Source organism: Anser anser, assembly GCF_964211835.1.
Source record: "Anser anser genome assembly, chromosome: 1".
NCBI lineage: Eukaryota > Metazoa > Chordata > Aves > Anseriformes > Anatidae > Anser > Anser anser.
This window is the reverse complement of record NC_139720.1, coordinates 203,445,342-203,467,127: the sequence shown is the minus strand read 5'-3', so window position 1 is coordinate 203,467,127 and position 21,786 is coordinate 203,445,342. Positions and strand designations below refer to the sequence as shown.

Below are 21,786 nucleotides of genomic sequence, written 5' to 3'. Positions count from 1 at the left end.
CTACCTGTTTGATGAAGCTCATGATCTCATGACCTGTTTGGTGTTAGGACAGCTTTGAATTCAAAACCAGGATTAGATTTTTTACTTCTAGATCCAGTAATTCATGTCTTTAGAGAGCAGCTCAATTAAATGAAAGACTCCTGGATCTTGAGGCAAGATGACAAATACCAGTCTTAATTCAAATTTCAGTTTTATCCCTTGGTTCAATCTGATTGAAACAGTCCTTATACTCACATATATGGCTTTTGTTTCTTCAGCTTAACAGATGAACATTTTAATTGACAACATAAGCACACCCATAACCTATTTACCTGTAAGTTCATCGTTGGGCCAGGAGCCGAGCTGGCAGGCTTTGCATGTGTATTCATCAAAGACATATTCATTCTCTTTACAAGGGGTGCAGGTCCAACAGCAACTGACTTCTCCTTTACGGATCACCTGAGACAAAAATCAACATTTGGTTTAGCAACACAAATATACATTCGTGCTACCCCTGTTGCTACCCCTGATTTCTTTTATTTTATTTTATTTTATTTTTTTTGAGATTTTTTTTTAATTTTATTTTAAAGATAACTCCTTTTCATGATATGCTTGCTTATCCAAAACCATGACCCAAGTTCTCATTTTTCACACCATGTACGTACCAGTAGGAAAAAAACATCAACTGAACAAAAGTATAGATGGGGTTACAGAACCACAACCTGTGATTTTTCCCTCTCTTTGAAGAAAATTAGTAAAATTCAAAATTTCGTAGATGTCAATGTGCAAACAGAAACCAATGCATGATACTCAAGACATATAACTCACTCCATTGTGGTCAATACAGGGAATCATGTCAGCAACATTATTTAACAGAATCACAGAATGGTTGAGGTTGGAAGGGCTCTCTGGAGGCTATCTGGTCCAACTTGTCCTGCTCAGGCAGGTATACCCAGAGCAGGTGGCCCAGGACTTCAAAAGCCCATGGGGTTTTCCAAGGTGGGAGACTCCACAACCTCTCTGGACAATCTGTGCCAGTGCTCTGTCACCCCCACAGAACACAAATGCTTCCTTATGTCTTGTGTTCTTGTCTGTACCCATTGCCTCTTGTCCTGCCACTGGGCACCACTGAGAAGAGCTTGAGCGTTCATTACCCAAAGATTTTTGGGTGGTTATTTTTCATCCAGTTGTGAGTAATTTGCTAAAACAGATTTTTTCCAAACATTAAACTGAGCATCCTCTTCCAGAATCATTTAGATTACTGCATTTCTAATTAACATTTAGGAGTGAGAATGTTATCTTCATCCATTTTAACATCTGACCTGATTTCTCGTTTTATAATTTGCTACCAAATGATATTGCATACTCATGATTGAGATGCAGATTTTTCAAGATCCTTATTTATCATCTCTGGGCATTGAAAACATCTGTGCTTCTTGTCAATATGTCTTTCTTTTGAAAAAAAAAAGTATTCCCAGTCTCTCTGTTCTTTCCAAACAATTTATAAACAAATAGTTCCAATTATAGCATAAGAAGTAGGTTGACTTACATTTTTGGCTGTTTTTTTAATGATTAATTTAGAAGGGGACTTCAAAACCAAATGTATTTTTATAACAATTTCAATATATGAAATACAAAGGAGTGTAACCAAAAAGGACTGTATTGCTCATATTGCTTTTTACAATGCAGCAGTGAAAAAACGTTTAATTTGCATCTTTTCATCAGCAACATGAGGACTTGAAAACTACAATTTGGGGTTTTGGTTTTAAAATTGTAGAGCATGAAAAGAGGTAAAAATCACCTGAATAGCTAAACTTGGAGAAAAGCAGCAAGAGCATAAATGATTTGTTCTATAAGGGTTTAGACTACAGCTACTTGCAAAGCAGCATATTGATCCTCCAGAAAAATTCACATCTTTGGATTTGTTCTAGATCAAAATGAAAGAAAAAGCCAAAAACGTGATTTTTTAAAATATATTGTGTTCAGGAAAATAAATTTTCAGAAAACTTGTACTAATTTTTAGACATATTTTGGTAAATGATGCATTATAAAAATCATCATTTTACACCGTCTGATACACTCAAGAAAGTGAAATGTCAAAATAGAAACCATATGGTATTATTAAAACAATTTAATCAAAACAATTCATTTACAGTTTTCTATTAAACTTTTCAACAAACCAACTTCTTAAATTTCTTCTAAAAGACTTAGAATTTGACAAATCTGACTGAAAACTAGTACACTGAGTATTTTTTTCCCAGCACTAACTGTAATTATGTATCTTTCTCTAGGAATCAAAAACATTGTTCTCAACCACTCAGAATCACGTCAGATATTTTGTATATAATCATTTAGCCAACTACTTCTTCATCCTTTTATTGGTCTTTTCTTGAACATTTTTGTGTGAACACTTTTAACAATAAAGCAATCTATTCTGTCCCTTAAGAAAAAATAAAAAAATAAAAAAATTTCACCCTCTTCTTCTCATTGTCTAATTCTTTGAACCTGTACTTATTTGAATAATCGTATGTCTTTGCATTATTTCAAATGTATAGAGTTAGGTTGTGTTTGGATGTTATCCTGTCTTGCAGGTGGATATACCAAATACCGCTGAGTAATAGCATATTATTACATGAAACTTTCAAATTCCTACGTAATAACTTGGTCCCACAAGATTCTGTAAGAAAACCACCATGGAGTTACTCAAGGTCATGCTTTCCCCACCATCTGTGAAGGCCATAAAGATAAAGGACTGTAACATAAACTTTGAGATTTATAGTCAACAGCCTAAAGCAGAGAATAAAGAAAACTTCAGATACCGGACTTCAAGTATATGTATAAGTGTGTGATGAACTGCCTTGACAGAGAAGAATCCTCCTGGGAGTTTCCTTGAAAGCATAAGCAGAAGGTGGAAGGAATCTTAATGAAGGTTAATGAAGACACTTCCCATCAACTGAGCTGTGGAAACATTGTAAAGGATCTCAGAGCCACCCTGTTCTGAAATAATATCTGTTTGTCCATATCTATCCTCTCAAATATGTCTTTGTAGCTGGAGCAAGCTAGCATGCTGTAAAACTATGATTAATTACTGTGGGTGTAATTCATCCCACTTTCCTTTATGTGTCTGCTGAAAGTGTGTTCTTATCTGAACCAACTGTCCCAGCTGGACAGTGAAAAGAAACAAGTGCTTCTATATCAAGATTCATCTTATCTATTTTTAAATCCTAACTGAGAATGAGAAGACTTCTGATCTTGAAAAATCTACGTATTTCCGCTGACTATAAAGAAAGTTTGAAAATCTCATATAACTTTACATGCATGCACTGGAGACACATGCATTTAATCTGATGAAACTCGTTTACTGACTGCCAAAGACCAGCTAGTGAATAAATCATGGTAACTGTCCTAAAACTGTACAAGACTGAGCAGAGTTTCACCCTCTGTGTTGCAGAGCATGGTCAGCCTCCCACCAGCCCCTGCTCATCTTCCAGTGAAATGTCAGAAATTAAAATTGCCTTCCCCCCCACCCCCCCCCACCCCCCAATCTTAGCCACACTGTTGTCCCTACTCATCCCTTCAGTCCATGAATTTTCTTGTAAATGTCTGCAAGGTAAGCCAAGGACTTGCAGCATTTTTAGATTATTAGTGTCACGGGATGCTCAAGAATAACAGAGTACCATTAATATATGACAGATTTGTGCACCCCCACTCCTTACACCAACAAGGAAAGTGAGAAAGGAAAAATCTAAAACCTAAGGAAGAAAGGAAATGATAAAACAAGTATGATTTAAAAAAAATAAAAAATAAAATAAAAAAGTTAGTTACTAAAATTTACTTACTTTTACTGTAGTTCTAAGTAGCAGTAGTTACTGATGTTCTCTGAAGATACCACAGATGCAAGGTCTGAGTAATAATGTCCCAGTTTAGGTGCCTAAGTCTAGCACTGAATTAGTAGCAATTATTATTTATGAATTACCTGCAGTTGTACTGACAAATCCCAGTCAGGGATTTGCACTCTGATGAATCAGATATCAATAAAATACGAAACAAAATAAAAGAAAATAAAACAAGCAAAAAAGCAAAACCTGTTCTAAAGCATTTGGAATAAAAGTGTAAAAAAGGTAACAGTTCATAGATGTAGGAGTACAAGAAAATAGCAATTCATGAAAACAGTGAGATGACTATGATCCGAGTAAGAACTATATACATAAGTTTGTACACTTTAATTAAGATAGATGATACTGTCTCCATGCAAGAGTCAGGAAAATCTTGTTTTCAAATTTCATGGCTATGTATACAACTGAAATAAATGGAGAAAATATTTACCTTTATCTGGCCTTTTTCACAGGGTTCACTGCACACAGATCTGATGATATTATTTTTCTCTGACCATATTTCATCATCATCCATTTTCAGCTCACCATTGTCCCAGCTGCCAACATTGATATAATCAAAGTAGTCTTTGCCCATTTTCTTAAAATTCATGATTTCGTATCTTTGGAAACACAAAGGGAAAATAAGCTGAGTTTAGGAGAGCATCATCTGATCTAGTGAGAGATGTCTCTGCCCATGGCAGGGGTGTTGGATTAGATGTTCTTTTAAAGGTGCATTCTAATCCAAACCATTCTCTGATTTTATGATCACAAAATGTTTCACGTTAAAGTAACACCATACAGTCAACATCAAGCTCATTAAAAGTAAATGAAAAATTTCCAGCATTATGCTTGTCCTTGAGGTTCTCCCTATATATATTATATATATTATATATATATATTATATTATATATATTATGTATATATATATTTTCTTTTTTTGATTTCACCATCTTTCTTTTCCTTTGCATTTTAATTTGTTTTCTTCTGAGACCCTGAAAATTCACCGAACCCTCAGAGGCTAAATAACTGAGCTCTTTAGACTGTTTATTTTTTTTTAAGGAAAACAATGAAACAAGACAAGATTCACACTCTCTAACTTTAGGCATTGAAATGTACTAAGTAGGGAACCTCAGCTATTCTAGGTCCCTTTTATAGCAGATGCAGAGAAATCTAAACACTTGATGGTGATTCCCAATACCAAATGCTCCTCACTGTCTGCAAGTGCCCATTTAGCTGTTGAGATTAAGCCACGTAAGTGAGGTAGAAGCAATCTAGACCTGCAGAATGAAAAGACTTCGAGTGCATAATGCAATTTGGTGTGACACCTGGAGAGGTATCAGGCATCATCCATCAGGCACAGACTCCAGGACTCTGGGACTTGCTGGAGTCTTCAGGGAGACCCGACCAAGAGGCACTGCTTCCTTATTTCTTCTTCTTTCACAGCATTGTAGCATCAAATGCTATTATCATCCACTCACACAACCCACTTCACGTTTAAATAATACCTCAGTGATCAGAACATGTTTAATTCCTCATAGAATACAGTACGGAAGGGAAAGACTATTCGTACCTGAGTTCTAGGCTGCTTCTGGGTAAGACCTTTTCGACCTTTATTAACAGAAGTGTTAACAGTACAGCCAGAGCTGATCCCAGTGTTCAGGCTCACATTTCTCCCTCTCCCTCTTCCTCTTACTTTCTTATTAGCTCCCACAGAGTCCTAAAGAAAGTCTGTGGAGCAGCCTAGGATTCCCCAGCCTCCTAGTACCATGCTGAACACCAGGCTACCTTTCTCCCGTACAGGTCAGTTCTTTTGGCACTTATTTGTAATTCATGCTTAGACAGTTGGGCAGTTCCTGAAGTAATGACGTTATCTGTTCTTTACTTCCTTTTCAGTGAATTTTGCAGTAATCACACTAAGCAACATTATATTCACTGATGAAAAATAAACAAACAATATAGACAGAAAATGAATATGAATGCCATCATAGGCCTATAAAACCTGGCTGAATCATAAGCGAGGAGCCTATGTTTTCCTGGCAGCAGGCAAAAAAATTAGTCCCCAGGAGAAAGCATATTGACTGAGCTGGATTAAGAGTGATATTGTCAGAGTACACATTATGAAGCCCAATGTAAAGATAATGAAAAGAACCAACCCATTAAATCATACAGACTCTTAAATAAGATACTGAAGGATCTTTTATAAGTTTTGAGGTAACTGTTTTGAGGCTGGCAAGCAGTAATCATGCTATAACATCAATATTTTTCCCAGGCTGACATAGTGCATATATATAGTAAAACTCTCCTGAGTAAAACTCTTCTTCTTCTCTATCCATGGATCTTAGAATGCTTTAAACAAAGAGATAAAGTCTAACTGCCTCAGTGGAGAAACTATGTGAGGGAGTCAATGCAAGCAACCTGTGAAAGAAAATGGCAGTGGAGCCTGACTGAATGAGCGATATGTCGTTACCCATATTATGAGAGTTTTGAATCTTTCCAAAACAAGAGGAAATGAAACATAACATAGCTAGGAAGAAAAAAATATGATTATCCTGGATTTAGAGTATTTTACTTTCCATCCTGTACAAAGAAGTGCCCACAGCCTTGAGACTCAGCTACCTTATGAAAGTTAGAGAAGTGAATACCAGGCTGACACAAACTAATTTATTTCAGATAATGCATACACAAACCCAAATAAACAAGATGATTTTATACGTTTAAAAAACTTTTTTTTTTTTTCTGAGGTTCACAGACACAGTTTGTTCAAGGATAAACAGACTAACTCAAAAGTTAGCCCAAAATCCCTTGTGGGGTCTTTATTCAGCATTGTCAGGACATCAAAACACTCCTCTGACGATTGTTTTGTTAAAGCTGTCAATTCAGAGTTTTATGGGCAGATGAACAGAAGTACTGCCAATGCTCATCAGCCCACAGGAACTAAAATAATTATCCCTCCACTAGCTGCAAAGTAGTTCCATGCATACATCCCAGGGGGAATACTGGAAAGAAACCTGACAAATTAAATAAACCTATTGCCTCAGTGTGTAGTGTCTCTCACAAGACCTCTGAGGAGAACAGTGCCGGTGGACTGATAGTAATAGCCAGACTCAGGAAGTCCATTTCTACAGTGGAAGTTCATGAATCACTGGTTCCCTGGAGCTTTCTTGAGTTACCGCAGGGACAGTTTATCACTTTAGGACAGGAGAGACCAGATGGTGCAATAACACATTTCCAGCAGTGCCCTAATCGCAGTGCAAAACACTTGTTTCAAATCAGAAGTGCCACGAAGTTGCTGAGAATCCCTATCCTGTTGGTAGCAAAACCAAAATATTAACATCTTGTTTTTCTTGTTTTTTCTTGCCTTTTCAATTTTTTCTTTGGAATTTCCGTAGTAGTTACATGTAGTTGTTATTTCCCCAAGAAATCATAGATGTTGCTTTTTTTTGTTATTATTTTTTTTCCCATGCCTTCTGTCCCTCCTAAAGCAATCTCTCCACCAGACTATCTATCTGTTTAAGCTCAGCATAGAGATAAAAGATTTTGGAATAGGGCCTGGACTAGAAGCATCTTGTGAGATTAATCATCTGATGTATAGTATCAAAACCCTTTTGCTATAAATTGAAATCCCAAGCTATCTAGGTCAGAAAGGCCTTTTATGTTGTGTTTCCCTGCTTAACACCAGCACCACAGTACAGCGGCGAGGATTTAAATTTCTGTTTAACAAAGTGAAGATGCAGATATCAACAAAAGTGAACAGGGTACATGAGTCATTCCAGTACAACTGCACCCTCTCCCAGCTGTTGCACATAGTATTTGACAGTGCTCAAATGACTAGAAACTACTAAAACCTGGGAATTAAAGATGGTGTTTACTACAAACCCTTCTTAAACACTAAACAGTAAATTTTTACTCAGTGTTGGCTAATTTAAGCACATAGTCTGGATTTAATCACATGACAATTTTAGGAGAAGAGGGAACAAAGACCCATGTTTCTAAAATGACCAAGTTCTGAGTACATTTTTCCCCTCACACATTTAATTAGTTTGAGTAGACAGAGCACTACTGTATCTCACACACGGAGGACCCATGCTCTACAGTGAAACACTGATGCTCTACAGTGCCTTGAGCAAATAACTATACACAATATAATTCCTTCACCTTGTTCCTTAGAATTTAATATTGAATATAAAGAGACAAAAGACATTCAGTTAAATTCCTTGCAACAAATGGAATTAAAGCGTTATTGTTATGCATGCCTACATGAGGAAAAGGTAACGATAAAGGTCTCTGAAAAATGTAGATGTTGTCTTTGGTCTATGTCATTTGTTTGCTGAAGTCTTCAGTCTTTCTGCAAGAAATGAGTGAAAAAGGGATAGGAATAAGGTAGGATGCAATCCACTGCATCCAAACATCACTAAATTCAAATGGGAATCTTTTAAGAAAAGTCTTTTTAAAATATTATATCAGAAAAATCCAGACTGAGCACTTTTCTTCAGAATTCAGCTATTTGTAAAAATAGAAATGTTTAATGGAAGACAGCCTTGCTCACCAAAACAGTGCTGAAAATAAATTTCCATCCAAATTTTTCCTGGATTTCTGCCAGTTTGTGTTTGAGTTCTCCTGCCAGCTCATGGTGCAGTTCCTTAGAGTCTGAGTACGAAGATTTCTGAAATATGTGTCTCCAGAGAACTGGTTAAAGCAGACTGTTTTGTAGGTGGCTGGCCTGCTGTCTTTTGGGGAAAATGCTGACATTACAGTTTTTCAAATAAAATGAGAAAAAAAAATCTGAAATTGCAGAAAACTTTTGAAATATTGCAATATTGTGACCAATAGAATTTCTTTTTCCTGCCCAACATTACACTGGAATTAATGATTTTGTCTTAATTCACATTACTGGGAGAATACAGAATTGAAATAATGAATACACAGGATAAACAGTTTTCTTGCTAGTCATCTGTTTACGTAGCGTCAGCACATAGATATTTAAAAATTTCCTAATAATGCAGACAGAAAGGGCTGCTTCAGTCAAACTGGAATAAATGTAGTGAATGAGGCAGGAATCAATCCACTGAACTGTAAGGATAAATAAATATACTTTGAATGCTATCATACTTGCTGTTCATCTTCTGACAGTTCAGTAGGCAGAAACCTAGGAAAAAAATCTCATTACTATTCTGAATATGTACTTCTATATGGACACTGCATGTATGTCATAAACAAACAAACAAACAAAACTCTCAGATATTTAAATTATCAACAAAATGAGCTTTGTTTAAATTCAGTTTAGTTTATATCACCACAATATGAATTAATAGCTTAGTCTGTTATGCAAGTGTTTGTTATGACTTTATTTGGAAGGTAATGAAGTAGTTGCGCCAGCAGTGTGCCCTGGCAGCCAGGAGGGCCAACCGTATCCTGGGATGCATCAAGCACAGCATTGCTAGTCGGTCGAGGGAAGTGATTGTCCCACTCTACTCTGCACTGGTGCGGCCTCACCTCGCGTACTGTGTGCAGTTCTGGGCACCACGGTACAAAAAGGACATTAAACTGTTGGAGAGTGTCCACAGGAGGGCGACAAAGATGGTGAAGGGCCTAGAGGGGAAGACATATGAGGAGCGGCTGAGGTCACTGGGCCTGTTCAGCCTGGAGAAGAGGAGGCTGAGGGGGGACCTCATCGCAGACTACAACTTCCTCGCGAGGGGGAGTGGAGAGGCAGGCGACCTATTCTCTGTTATCACCAGTGACAGGACCCGTGGGAACGGTGTTAAGCTGAGGCAGGGGAAGTTTAGGCTAGACATCAGGAAGAGGTTCTTCACCGAAAGGGTGGTTGCACACTGGAACAGGCTCCCCAGTGAAGCAGTCACTGCACCAAGCCTGTCTGAATTTAAGAAGAGATTGGACTGTGCGCTTAGTCACATGGTCTGAACTTTTGGGCAGACCTGTGCGGTGCCAGGAGTTGGACTTGATGATCCTTATGGGTCCCTTCCAACTCGGGATATTCTATGATTCTATGATTCTAGTCTTTAATTATTCAGATGGGAAAAAAATCCCAGATAAATCTATACAGTGTGTTTTTTATAGTTTAGATTTCTTAATAAAGAAACTATATCCAGGTGATTATTCAAATAATGACTGCTTACCTCTTGAACACGTTTTTAAATACTCAGAGAGAAAGAGGGTAATGCTATGATGGACGTCATGGTATATGAAAATAAAATTGAAAGTCTCGTGGTTTATTGTTCACATGGGAAGACTGTGTACCTGAAAACTCTTCTCCAACCCTAATTTAGATATCATTAAAATTACTCATTAATGAAAAGAGTTATTTTGGAAAAATAAGCTCAGAAAGTATGAAAATATGAAAAATAAAGTGTAAGATCTTAGTTCTGATGTCAAGTGTGAATGCATCTACTTTGTACAGTTAGCATGTCTGGTATTTAAGTAGTTTGACGGATGTTAACATTACCTCCCTGGCGAGTCGCCATTCTCATCAAACAAGATCATGTCCCCAGAGACCCCAGTAAAGTTGGTCTTCATGAGGGACTCCAGGAGCTTCCGGCCATCAATGGGCTTCATGGCGTCGCAGAGGCCTACATAGCCCGGACACAGCGACAGCTGCATGTTGTGGAGGCCGTATGCCATTGAGTATATCGCATTGATTACAAAGCCCATCTTGGAGTCCTGAACGTGCTGCGTCCTCAGAGTCATCTGGCCTGTCGGGGAACATCAGAAAGCAGGTGTTTAGTGCACAGGGTTGAAATACAATCAGCTCCTTAGACATCTGTTGATGCTATTCATAGTGGAAAAAGTCTTCTTAAGCAGCTCATAGTGGGTGCTGTTCTCAGTATGTGCACTGACCATGTTTTTTTGTTTGTTTGTTTAAAAAAAAAAAAAAGAGGAAAAAAGGAACTAATGAACAGGTTCCCTTTATATGTTTTACTATCCAGCTGATGCCGTTCTCTGTGCAACTCCACAGCGTCTTCAAAGCAACCCCAAAGCGTCTGTCACTAACTATAACATAAACCTTCTGTGATTCCAGGAACTTCTCCCAGACTTCAGAAATCTCTCTAAAGCCTCAGAAATCTTTTTGTGAATACTGGAGGTAGAAATGCTAACATGGGTTATATCCAGTAGTGGCCTTGAAGACAATACTTTTATTTCAGAGATATGGGAACCAATCCTGTGTGAACAAAGTGACTTGGCACAATTTCTTTACTGTATCAAAAGATTGCCACGCTAATAACTCTCCTATCTCTATGTCTTTTGCCCCCCTCCATTTGCAAAGTGAGGATAATGACGCAATGCAGATGAATGCATTAAAATGTCCATGAAGAGTTTGATGATGTGCCTAGTTGATGACTCTTAAGTGAGAGAATTGCTGTCTGCTTAAGACAGAATTGGTAACCATACTTTTTTGGCTTTTAATATATAATGTCTGGATTTCTATTTCCTGCTTAAGCTTCTGTAAGATGTACAATAAAAAATCCTCTCAGCAGCACAGCAGCACCCTGAAGGGTGTTTTTTTTGTTTTTTTTTTTTAAGTGCAGTGTTATTAATGACATATTCACCCTGTTGGCAGCACCAGCCCAGATAAGGCAGAGTAGGCTGGAGGTTTTCTGTCTCACATGTCATCAGCAAATCTGCCAGCTGCACTTCAGCCACCAGATCTTTAACACGGGGGTGGGGACAAGAGTCAGAGACAAAACAACTTCATCAATAGTGCTGGGAATTTGTCAGGCACCTGGAAAGATTTGGCTCTGAAGGGAGGACTTGCAAAGAGCTCTTCAGTGTCTGTTTTAGAATATTTGCTCTTCTTTTATCAGTCGAGCAGCTGTCCCCAGGGAGCCCTGTGTGTGGGCAGCCAGGAGCAAAGGGAATACAAATAACCCTCTCTGTCCACTGTATGAGTTTCCCTCCCAAAGAGTCACTGGCAAGCGGCAGGGATGGAGCTTACACATGCCCATGTGAGCTGCAGGAGCTGCACATGTGAGAAGCAAGATATGTCATGAAAAGATGATGTAAAGACAATTGTTTCTTGAAAGAAATGAAGACTAATATATGGCTTTGTGGGTGGCACACATCTACTGTACCATTATCCACCCCAAAGACAAGCATCTGATCTGATGTCTAGGCACTTTCTGTGGATATGAACAAGGCTCTCCAGCAAGTGCCTGATACCATCATAAAATAGGTGCATCTACATTTTGATGGTGAATAATAACATCACAATGCAGTTCCAACTACTGAAAAAAATTTGGAGTACTGAAAACATCAGGAGTAGTAAGAAAGATTCATTCTTTGTATTGAAAATCATTGCGCAGAGGTCCCTTCTCTCCTTCTACTTCATGCTGGAACTGGCACTCCCAGTTCCAGTTCTAGTCAGCCTCAGGAGCAGTATTAATGTTTCAGATAGTTAAGTGATATGAGCTTGAAGTATCTGTAATAGAACTAAAACTTGGAAACAACATGCAGTGTTGCTTGTTTCTTCTGTTCTACCAAGGTATTGCTTTTTCCTAATTAAAAATAATAGGCATAAAAACTGCAACAGTGGAGTACATGTAAAACCCATACTAATTGAAATTAAGTGGAAAATTGAACAAGCACATTACATTGCAATACACAAAACTTGTTTTAACCAATTATTCACCCTCAAAATTAACAGCTCACAAACCATGCAGTTAATTATAGTAGCCATTAGAATGAATCAGATTTGCATCAGCAATAGTATTTATTATGAAACAATATTTCAGCTGCTTTATTGCATATGATTGCTTAAAATTTAATAACTAAATTTTTACAGTAGCACTCTCCACTGGGCTTTGTGCTTCAATTTTATTGAATTATTATTCTGACTTTCTTTAAACATTGAATCTCATTCAGTTCACCTGATAATTTGTAATGAGGCTGCTTAGCTCTTCGTAGAGGCTGCTAGCAATTGTCAATGGAGTTGTGAGGGAATTAGCTGTTTTAGAGAATTTTAATATACTTCCTGCAGCTGCAGAACATTTTACTGAGATGTTATCTGGCCCACTTTGCTACATAGGGGCATATCCAACCTGCCATGTCTGACTGCCAGCTTACATGACCTTAACACTCTGTAGTTAAGGTGAACATCTCAAAAAATGAGACAATTTTTTTTTTCTTTTTAACGTACTGTAATAGAGTCTTCAAAAATGCCAATATTAACAACAGCAGCAATAACAAAAATTAAGTCTGAAAGTGATTTTCAACTCCTGCTTCACAAAGTATTTAAGCATGTCAGACTAGAAGCATATACATAACCCTACTGACATCAGTGATCCTATTAGTGGTTTTAATACAAGTCTGAATACACAAGTTAAGAGCTGGCCTCTCAGCCAGATAAATAAATAAATAAATAAATAAATAAATAAATAAATATTAAGTCTGTCTCTACAGAAAGTACGATTTAGGTAGCCTTAAATGCACTATTCACTTAAGTGTTATTTTCCACTATCTTCACTGGAACTCAAACATTCTTAAATTTATTGATGAGTGCTATCTTCAGTCAAGAGCCTTTCTTGATGCAGGGTCATCATGAGATTGAGAGGTGGCACTGATGAATTTAATGATGATGACGCTAGTGATGTTCAACAGTATTCACTGCACTGATTAAATTTTTAATCAAGAAAAATGTAAAATTCTAATAGAAGTTGAGGAGTTCCTAAGAATAAGAGGACAGGGAATAAATATCCACCCACTGAAACTCATATGCATGCTCTTAATACCCATAGCAGAATTTTTCTATCACAGTCAAAACAAAATCTATTTCTATAAAAGATCTTTTTTACTCTGTCTTGTAAATTCCCATATGAGACAAATTTGTAAAGAAGGAAATTAAAAATTTTTGCATTCCTATGGGCTGTGAAAAGCTAATGTGATGCCACTGAACTTTGGCATGGACAGATAAACAGGCCATATCGAGGTGAATGTTTTAGTTCAGTTCAGGAGTGGGCTTTCAAAGTCAATCTCCAAATCATTTCTGCTCACTGTACTTTGATTTGCATTGAGTGTCACAGTCTCAGAGAAGTGTACTGAATTTCTTTCAAATTAAACTCAACTGGATGAAGTGCTCCAAGAGAGCACCTGATGTACCACAGCTACAGGTGGGCATTCAAACCATACGACCAGGCTAGTGTCAGTTTGGAGCAAAATTCCCCCAAGCTATGAATCCTGCTTGGCTCCCAGCATTTGAGAACAAACTCAGCACCTCTCCCAGGAGCAGTGCAGAGGCAGCAAGTGCATGGGCCAAGTACAAAGCTGAGCTTTGTAGGTCTCCAGTGGATACCTATTGCAATTTTGACAGGCTGAAGTACCTATTCTGTGGCTAAAGTGTTTTTTTTTCTTTTTTTGAGATGTAGCTTACCTTCCCATAAATATCATTTGAAATAATATCAAACTATTTATGAGACTATGCTGTACTTGGTGATTATGTCTACAGGATTATAGAAAGTGATCTGTACTGCAGTACATTAAAACCAATAAATATTAACTCTGTGTCATGCTAATTACTGCAGAAATAAAAAATCTCGCCTCCTGCAATTAGGAGGTACAAGGCAGTGGAAGAATGCAGTGTGAATCAAATCATACTGAACCTTAATGAAGAAACTGGGATAACACTTTTAACACAGAATGACCACATTTGGTGGAATTATCTGAGAGAAAAAAAAAAATCTCAGTGGTTAATGCACATGAGCAGATCTCTGTTTGTTCCTTAGTCTTTCTTGCCCGAGACATTTTGGAAATAAATAAGGGCTTATCCTATTACTTTCCAAGCTGTGAGATCATGAGGATTTGGATTCTGGATCCGAAGTCACACAGCCATTTCTGTCTAAAAAATACTATGGAGAAACACCCTGTACCTTCTTTGTCAAATCAGACAACCCACCCATCCTTCAGTTTCCCATCCAATATTTCTTTTCTACTACATTTTATTTGCCATTTTTCCTTAGACTGTATATTCCTCAGGAAGAGGACTACTTTTTATCATATTCTGCCTTTCCTGCGCCTAATGCAATGGGGCTTATTACTGGCTGGAGTTTTTAGGTGCTACTGTACTGTCTCTGAAAAGTAAAATTATCCTTGATTAATTAAAAAAAAATTAAGTAAAAAAAAATATGTAAAAAAAAATAAATCTATAGATCATTTAGAAATCTCTTGTTATGTAATCAAATCACATACAAGATTCAGGGGAGCCTTTCCAATATGGGTAAATGAATTAAACACCAACTTAAAAATTTGCTGCCTTTGGAATGTGTGGTTAATATATTTTTTTTTCTTCTTTCCCCATGTAAATATGCATTCTGCATTCCTGGATGTATCTGTATCTGTCCCTAGGTTTATCACAGGACTGTGACTTCACCAGTCACAGTCACAAGGTGAAGAGTGGTTTTATGAGTTGTACACATCCAGAGCATCACAGCCTGCACCTTTTCTGCCCACACTGCTGGGAGAGACCCAGTTTAGGATGCTCCGACAATATCACAATGGAGGATAAATGCAGGGCAATCACACACGGTGCTACTCAGCGAAGGCAAGCTTGGGTGTGAGCACTTCAGAGTTGTTGAGGCACCCTGATAGGGTGAACGTGGGAGCTGGTACAGGGCACTGGGCAGGACTGGCTCCGAAAGCAGCCTCGAACCCCTTCAGCAGAGGCTGCCCAGCACCTTGTCCAGATTTGTTCCTTAAACTTGTCACGTCTCCAAAACGCAAACACGTAGATGACGGAAGAGAAACATGTTCTTTCACCAAGAAAAGTGAGTCCAGCTGGCAACGGCTCGTGTCTTGGATCCATTTAAAACCAATCAGTGTTCTTATGGGCGCGGAGCCACGAAAGCACTTTAGGGCTCTCGCAGTCCCGCTTCTGCTCCAGCGCGGCCGCCGCACGCCCAAGGCTCCGGCTGGCCTGGCTGCGGCCGCCGGACTGTGGCTCCACCTGCTGGGCACGGCAAAATAAAATAAAATAAACGGCCCTTGCAGGAAATTCTGAAATTTCACAGTTGTTTCCTGTACTTGCAATGCAAGTTTTTGGAAAATATTCATCGAATTATAGAATCACAGTATGGTTTGGGTTGGAAGGGACCTTAAAGATCATCTAATTCCAACCTCCTTGCCATTATTCTTCAATAAAATTCATCATTCTTTTTTTTTTTTTTTTCATGTTTGTTTCATGTTTTCATGTTTTCATTTCTCGTCACTTTTTTTTTTTTTTTTTAACTAACTCTGACTTTTTACTCCCAAGGACGATAAGATACTATTTTGTCTATTCTTCTCTTTGCCAGCTGGTGACATCTGGAAGCCTCACCAACTTGGGTGCTGAAGACTGCAAAGCTACCATTGTTCAATACGTTTTTCCTGTTCTCTAACTTTTCTAAAGTTGAAAATACTTTGCAGTTAGAAGAATGGAGAAAAGGTAAAAAAAAGAGTGAAAATATTTTAAATTCCCAGAAGCCCTCTCTGTATTTCTTCATACAAGGAGAAGCAAGTGAAACAAATGTGAGATAGATAGAATGTGAGAATATTTTTTTACAACATGCAGAGCAAGTTGCCTTTTTTTTTTTTTTTTTTTTTTGCTATGCAGTGACTTCAAGATTGAAATAAAGGGAAGTGGGTTGTGCTTATTTTTATTTTTCCTTTAATTTTTTCAATGATCAAAATGTTGTTTATGATAAAGTCTTAGAGAACATCACAGAAGAAACAAGAACTATAACTTACAGTCTCAAACTATCCCATGATGTTTCCTTATGACTAATTTACAAATTAGTTTCCATATATGTCATTAAAGATTTCATTGAATCTTTAGGCAAATTTTGTTTTCAGATACAATAAACATACAGAGATGAATACTAGTTTTGCTAGCAAATATGTCCTACCTCCATTTTCTGCTAGCAGCAGTAGAAGCAGTAGAAGTTCAAGCCCACCAGTGATACTTTTTTCTTTTTATTTTCCCTTTGCTTTAGTGAATAACTCTAACAAAAATCATTAACATCCTGACCTTTGTAGCCAAGATATGGCAGGGACAGTCTGTTGTCTATTAAGGTTCAGGACTTTTTAGGTCTGCAATGGGTCCATTGTGCTCCTTGGGAACACATCAGATTCTGCCCCTGGAGCTGCAAATTCTGGATTTGCTTGTCATCCCAGAAATACACATCACCTCAGTGAAGAAATGACTGTAGTCTGTGAAATGGAGGAAAGGCTGTATAAGTGAACCAAGGTAAAGCACAGTATTCATACCTAATCAAGTTATCTTTGTTTAAAGAGAAAGAAAAAGACTGAGTTGGAAACGTTTCCAAAATCTGTCATCACAGCTTTTTGTTAATGCAATGTGGAAGAAAAAATAAAACTCAGTTCTCTATTATTTGTAAGGTCACAGGTGTATTTTTTCTGCTAAAAATCAAATGTAACAGTTTACTTATTTTTTCATTTCACTAATTTAATTTCCTACAGGCTCTTTGCTTCATGAACGAATATATTTTTCATTTCTACAGGAAATTTCATCTAGTTTAAATGTCCTTTTCCATTCAAAATGAATACAAAACCTCAAGATTGTATTATATCTTTTCTGAAAAGGAAATTCTGAGAAAAAATAGAGATTTGGCAACGCTGGAAATGTCATTTTGATGTTGAGGCAAAAAAAGCAATACACAGTAACAAACAACACAGCAACACAGACTGAAACAATGTGAAAGCAAATTATAAATTTGAAACAAAACACTTCAGAGTTACTGAAATGAGAAAATAGTACTAATAAAAAAAAAGACTCATTTCAACGTTTTTCTGTTAGAGTGTGTGTCATTGAGTCAACATGCTGGTAGGGAATGTTTCAGATTTGACAAGCAAATATCTTCTAGTTAAGTCCACTTACCAAATCATAGAACTGTATAATCATTCAAGTTGGAAAATGCCTCTAAGATCATCTACTCCAACCTCTAACCTAGTACTAACGTCCACCACTAAAAAATGCTACCAAGTTCTACGTCTACACCTTTATTGAAGACCTCCAGGGTTGGTGACTCAACCACACCCATGGGCAGCCTGTTCCAATGATGCACAATGATGCCCTTTCAGTAAAGAAATTTCTCCTAACGTCCAACCTAAACCTCCACTGGTGCAACTTGGGGACATTTCCCCTCATCCTATCACTCAGTGATTGCAAAATGTTTTTGATCAGCCCAAAATATTTTTTTTTTCACTGTCCAAAAATGCAGAGGGAACTTCCAGAAGATGTTTTTAACATGCTTAGTTGACTTTTGTGTCTTACTTCTTCTTAAGTCTACAAAAGCAAGATGTATTCAGGGCTCTCACAGCTCTGCCTAGAGGTTGACCTGCATCCTTGGGTGCTTGCATACTAGTGAAAGTCTGAGTTCTGTTGTCAAGTTCAGTAACATCAGAGAAAAGGGTAACAGTGATCATAAGTCTCAGAAGAAGGTAAATAAATAGATATCCATTACCTCACACCATTTTCTTAGGAATAATATTATTATTCCACCTTCTACGGAATTCAATTTCTTTGATCATAAATTGCAATGAAATACGACTGCTACAGAAGCAAGAGCACATTAAAAGTGGGTCTAAAACTTTCTGCACTTGCAAACATGCTTGTGTGAAGTATTTGAATCTATGTAGGAAGCTGAATTGTTGTGAGAAGAGAATGATGGGAATTACTCTAATTCATCCTTCTAATAGGAAACATCTGTAATCTGGATACATCTAATTACAATTTGCATTTATTCTTAAGGCTAAAGAGACATGGTCTACCAGTACAATTGTATTAATATCTTCTAGGTAGTTTTCAGGATTTAGAAAAGCAGTGAGAAAAGGAATGGTAGCATAAAGGATATAACCACAGTTGAATGGTATATCGTCAAAGGATCCTAATGTATGGAAGGAGGAAGGCAGGGATGGATTTTGGAGGAGTTTGTGGAATTCGATAATAGTAAAGGGAAGACTGCAGTTATTCAAGGGTTTTAGTTGCAGGGGTGTTAAAATCAGGTTCAATGTATATATAAAAAAAAAAAAAGTCTTTCAAATAGGTGTAACAGAATACATAGTAGTCATCAGTGCCATACTGCTTCTTTCTCTGAGTGAATCAAAAAATAGTGACATGTCTGTGTGGGCTCCTGGATCAGATTATGTCAGACTTCTGGAAAATTCAGAACTGAATCTATGCCTTGCAGCTAATCCGCCTTTGGGAATTTCTGGACCTGAAACAGCATTACTGTAAAAGTAGTGATAAACAATATTTGAGCTTCAAATCCGAAATGTTGGCCATAAAGATGAGGCTTGGATCATCTTCCAGCTTGCAAGTGCCCAAACATGATACATCATATATCAAGTAACAAACTAAGTGAGAGACAGGATGCACTCAGGAGAATTAAAATGTCCTTTAATTCACTGTTAAAAAAATACAAATAAATTTTAACTTAATTTGTTTTGATTTGTTTTCACTAGAAATCAAAAGATAAAAGTGTGGGAATGCCACATGTTTGGGGAATATGGGGTTTAAATGTGACACATCCATTGAAATATGGAAAACAAGCCATCCACTCTGACAGGACTTACTTTTTTATCAGCTGCGGTTTGACTAAACCAATTTTGGCATTTGAGTTTAAATTTAACAAACAGATTATTATCCTGTTGCAGTACAAAGACTAGACATTTATGCGTGATTCCTAAATTCTATACGGAAATACAATAGGGCCATTTGTTATACCAAGTTCCTTTTCAGTTGAAGCTCTAGGATTTTCTGTGGGTTGTTTTGATCTCCTTAGAAGTAGCTGGAGCTGGACGATATTGAGCAAACAAGCAGATATTTTTCACATTTATACTTTTTGTGCTTTTCTGTACATTTAGCCACAAAACTTTTCTCACATTTATCCCAGATCTCCCTTTCTGCAAATAAACTCTTTCACTCTTAATCCTGTTATTAATTGCTTGGAGAATTATGGCAATAATTTTCCCATGTGCATTTTAGTACACTTGAAAAAAATTGTTTTTTATCTCACAGAAGCCACATGGTTAAATCAAAAAGGGATGAATTGACTTGCTTCATCTTGCATTCAAGATGCTGCTGCAAGTCTCATTTTCCCTGCATATTTCTTTATGTTCTTCTTCCCTATAATACCTGCCACTGGCTCCTTGCTCCCCAGCATGTCAGATATAAGTTGCTTTCCTCATTTTCTGTGCCCTCTGTGTCCTGTCTATAGTTGATCTCTGACTGATTAACTCAGCTTTCGTCATTTACCTTCGTGTTTTCTCCCTTGCTGCTTTGAACCACAGTATTTAATGTCAGGACCCTGCTGTAAACACCTGCAAAAATGGTCCATCACCTTTCTTCAGATTCTTTTTTCTATGATGCCTTTACATGAGGCTATGAGTATTTCTGAAGTCCGTAACCTCTGCTGGTCAAACCAAGATGTTACAATGCTTCATCAGCATTAGCCTCTATTACTTCTATCTTCCTTGTCTTAGATCATGGATAATTGGGATATGTATTCTAGTTTTGCTCTGTGTTTAAGTAACACTTTTAAAAATGATGTTCCGTCTATGCCTCTGGCTTTTAGGAACTATAAGAAAAAGAAAATAACTTAGAAGCAGAGGCAAAAGGATTCATTTAACAGACAGGTAGATGTAATAAATATGCTTTTGCTCCTGGTGACTTTGAAGGCTTGACTTTTTCCACTAATGTCAGTTGAGCCAGAGTTTAATGTACTTTCCTTACATTTTGTTTTCTTTCTATTCTGTGTTAAGATGCATTTGTAAAACACCCTCACCAGGAGAAAAATTCGAGCTTTGATGGGAAGAGTTGCCTGCGAGCATGCAAGTGCATACACACCCAGTCTCTAAAGGTGCAAAGACGATTGATAACAAAGGATTGGATTAACCTTTTATGACCTGAAGACAGTCATTGAGTAGAGTTACTCATCTGGTTCAAGTTGCACACCTATTCACAAACTTCACTGAGTCGTGGCATTATATAATAAAAAAGATATCTGTCTGGTGCTAGAGGGGAAGCCAAATCCAATTCTTGTAAAATCCCTACTGTTTTGAGGCCATTACACATCTTCTGTTCAAGATGCATTATAAATTCTTTGCTCCGACTCTTGGTATCTGGAGGTGGCTTGTAGCACCTGTCCTGTGGCATGGAACTGATTACACTGAAAATCAACTCAAATAAGCCTGCAAACTTCTCACTTTCTGTAGTACTCCAGCTGGGCAGAAAATCAATGTGCTTAGTGACAGCAGTGACACCCATTTGGATTAGGTATGTTCAAATTTGCAAATGAAAAGCATTCTTGATGCTAATATTTTTACCTCATTGTGAACTAAATGTAGGTGAAGGGATGGATACCTTTTAGAATTTGATAGAAATGAATGAATAAAAAATGCTTTGGGATTGTTTTCTCATATTCTTTCTATATGGCTGATTTCACAATCTTATTTTACATATCTTATTAAACTGCCTCTTCATTTTGTAATAATACCTATGTGTATTTTCTTGCTGTTTAAATAAGTTGTTGATATTATTAACATTTTTTTTTTCATGATATTGCAATCAGATGATGTAGAATAATTCATTTTTTTCCCTCCAAATTAATGGTTATTGTTTTCTATATAGATGTCATCATTTAATAATGACCTCATCTATCAACCTTATATCTTTTTATCATTATCTCAAGAAGTAATAAATGGCTTGCCTTTTGATGCAGAGATAGATTTTTATTTGTGTCCTGGTTCCAGTTAGGACAGAGTTAAGTAGCTCATAGTAGCTGGTAGGGTGCTATGTTTTGGATTAGGATGAGAAGAGCGCTGATAACATGCTGATGTTTTAATTGTTGCAGAGCAGTGTTTACACCAGGCCGAGGACTTTTCGGCTTCTTGCTCTGTCCTGCCAGCGAGCAGGCTGGGGGTGCAGCAG

The 21,786-nt window shown here is 37.4% G+C and overlaps 1 protein-coding gene across 8 annotated transcripts in view; it reads right to left on the bottom strand.

The window, feature by feature from the left end:
* Window positions 1-21,786, bottom strand: part of GRM5 (glutamate metabotropic receptor 5) — a 292,635-nt gene that overhangs the window by 44,712 nt on the left and 226,137 nt on the right. For all 8 annotated transcript variants that reach the window (XM_083840275.1, XM_083840276.1, XM_083840279.1 and 5 more), the window contains 3 exons: window positions 10,318-10,564; window positions 4,306-4,474; window positions 312-438 (listed from right to left, as the gene is read on the bottom strand). In XM_083840275.1, the coding sequence (XP_083696401.1) occupies window positions 312-438; window positions 4,306-4,474; window positions 10,318-10,564 (543 nt within the window). The remainder of the gene's footprint in view (window positions 1-311; window positions 439-4,305; window positions 4,475-10,317; window positions 10,565-21,786) is intronic.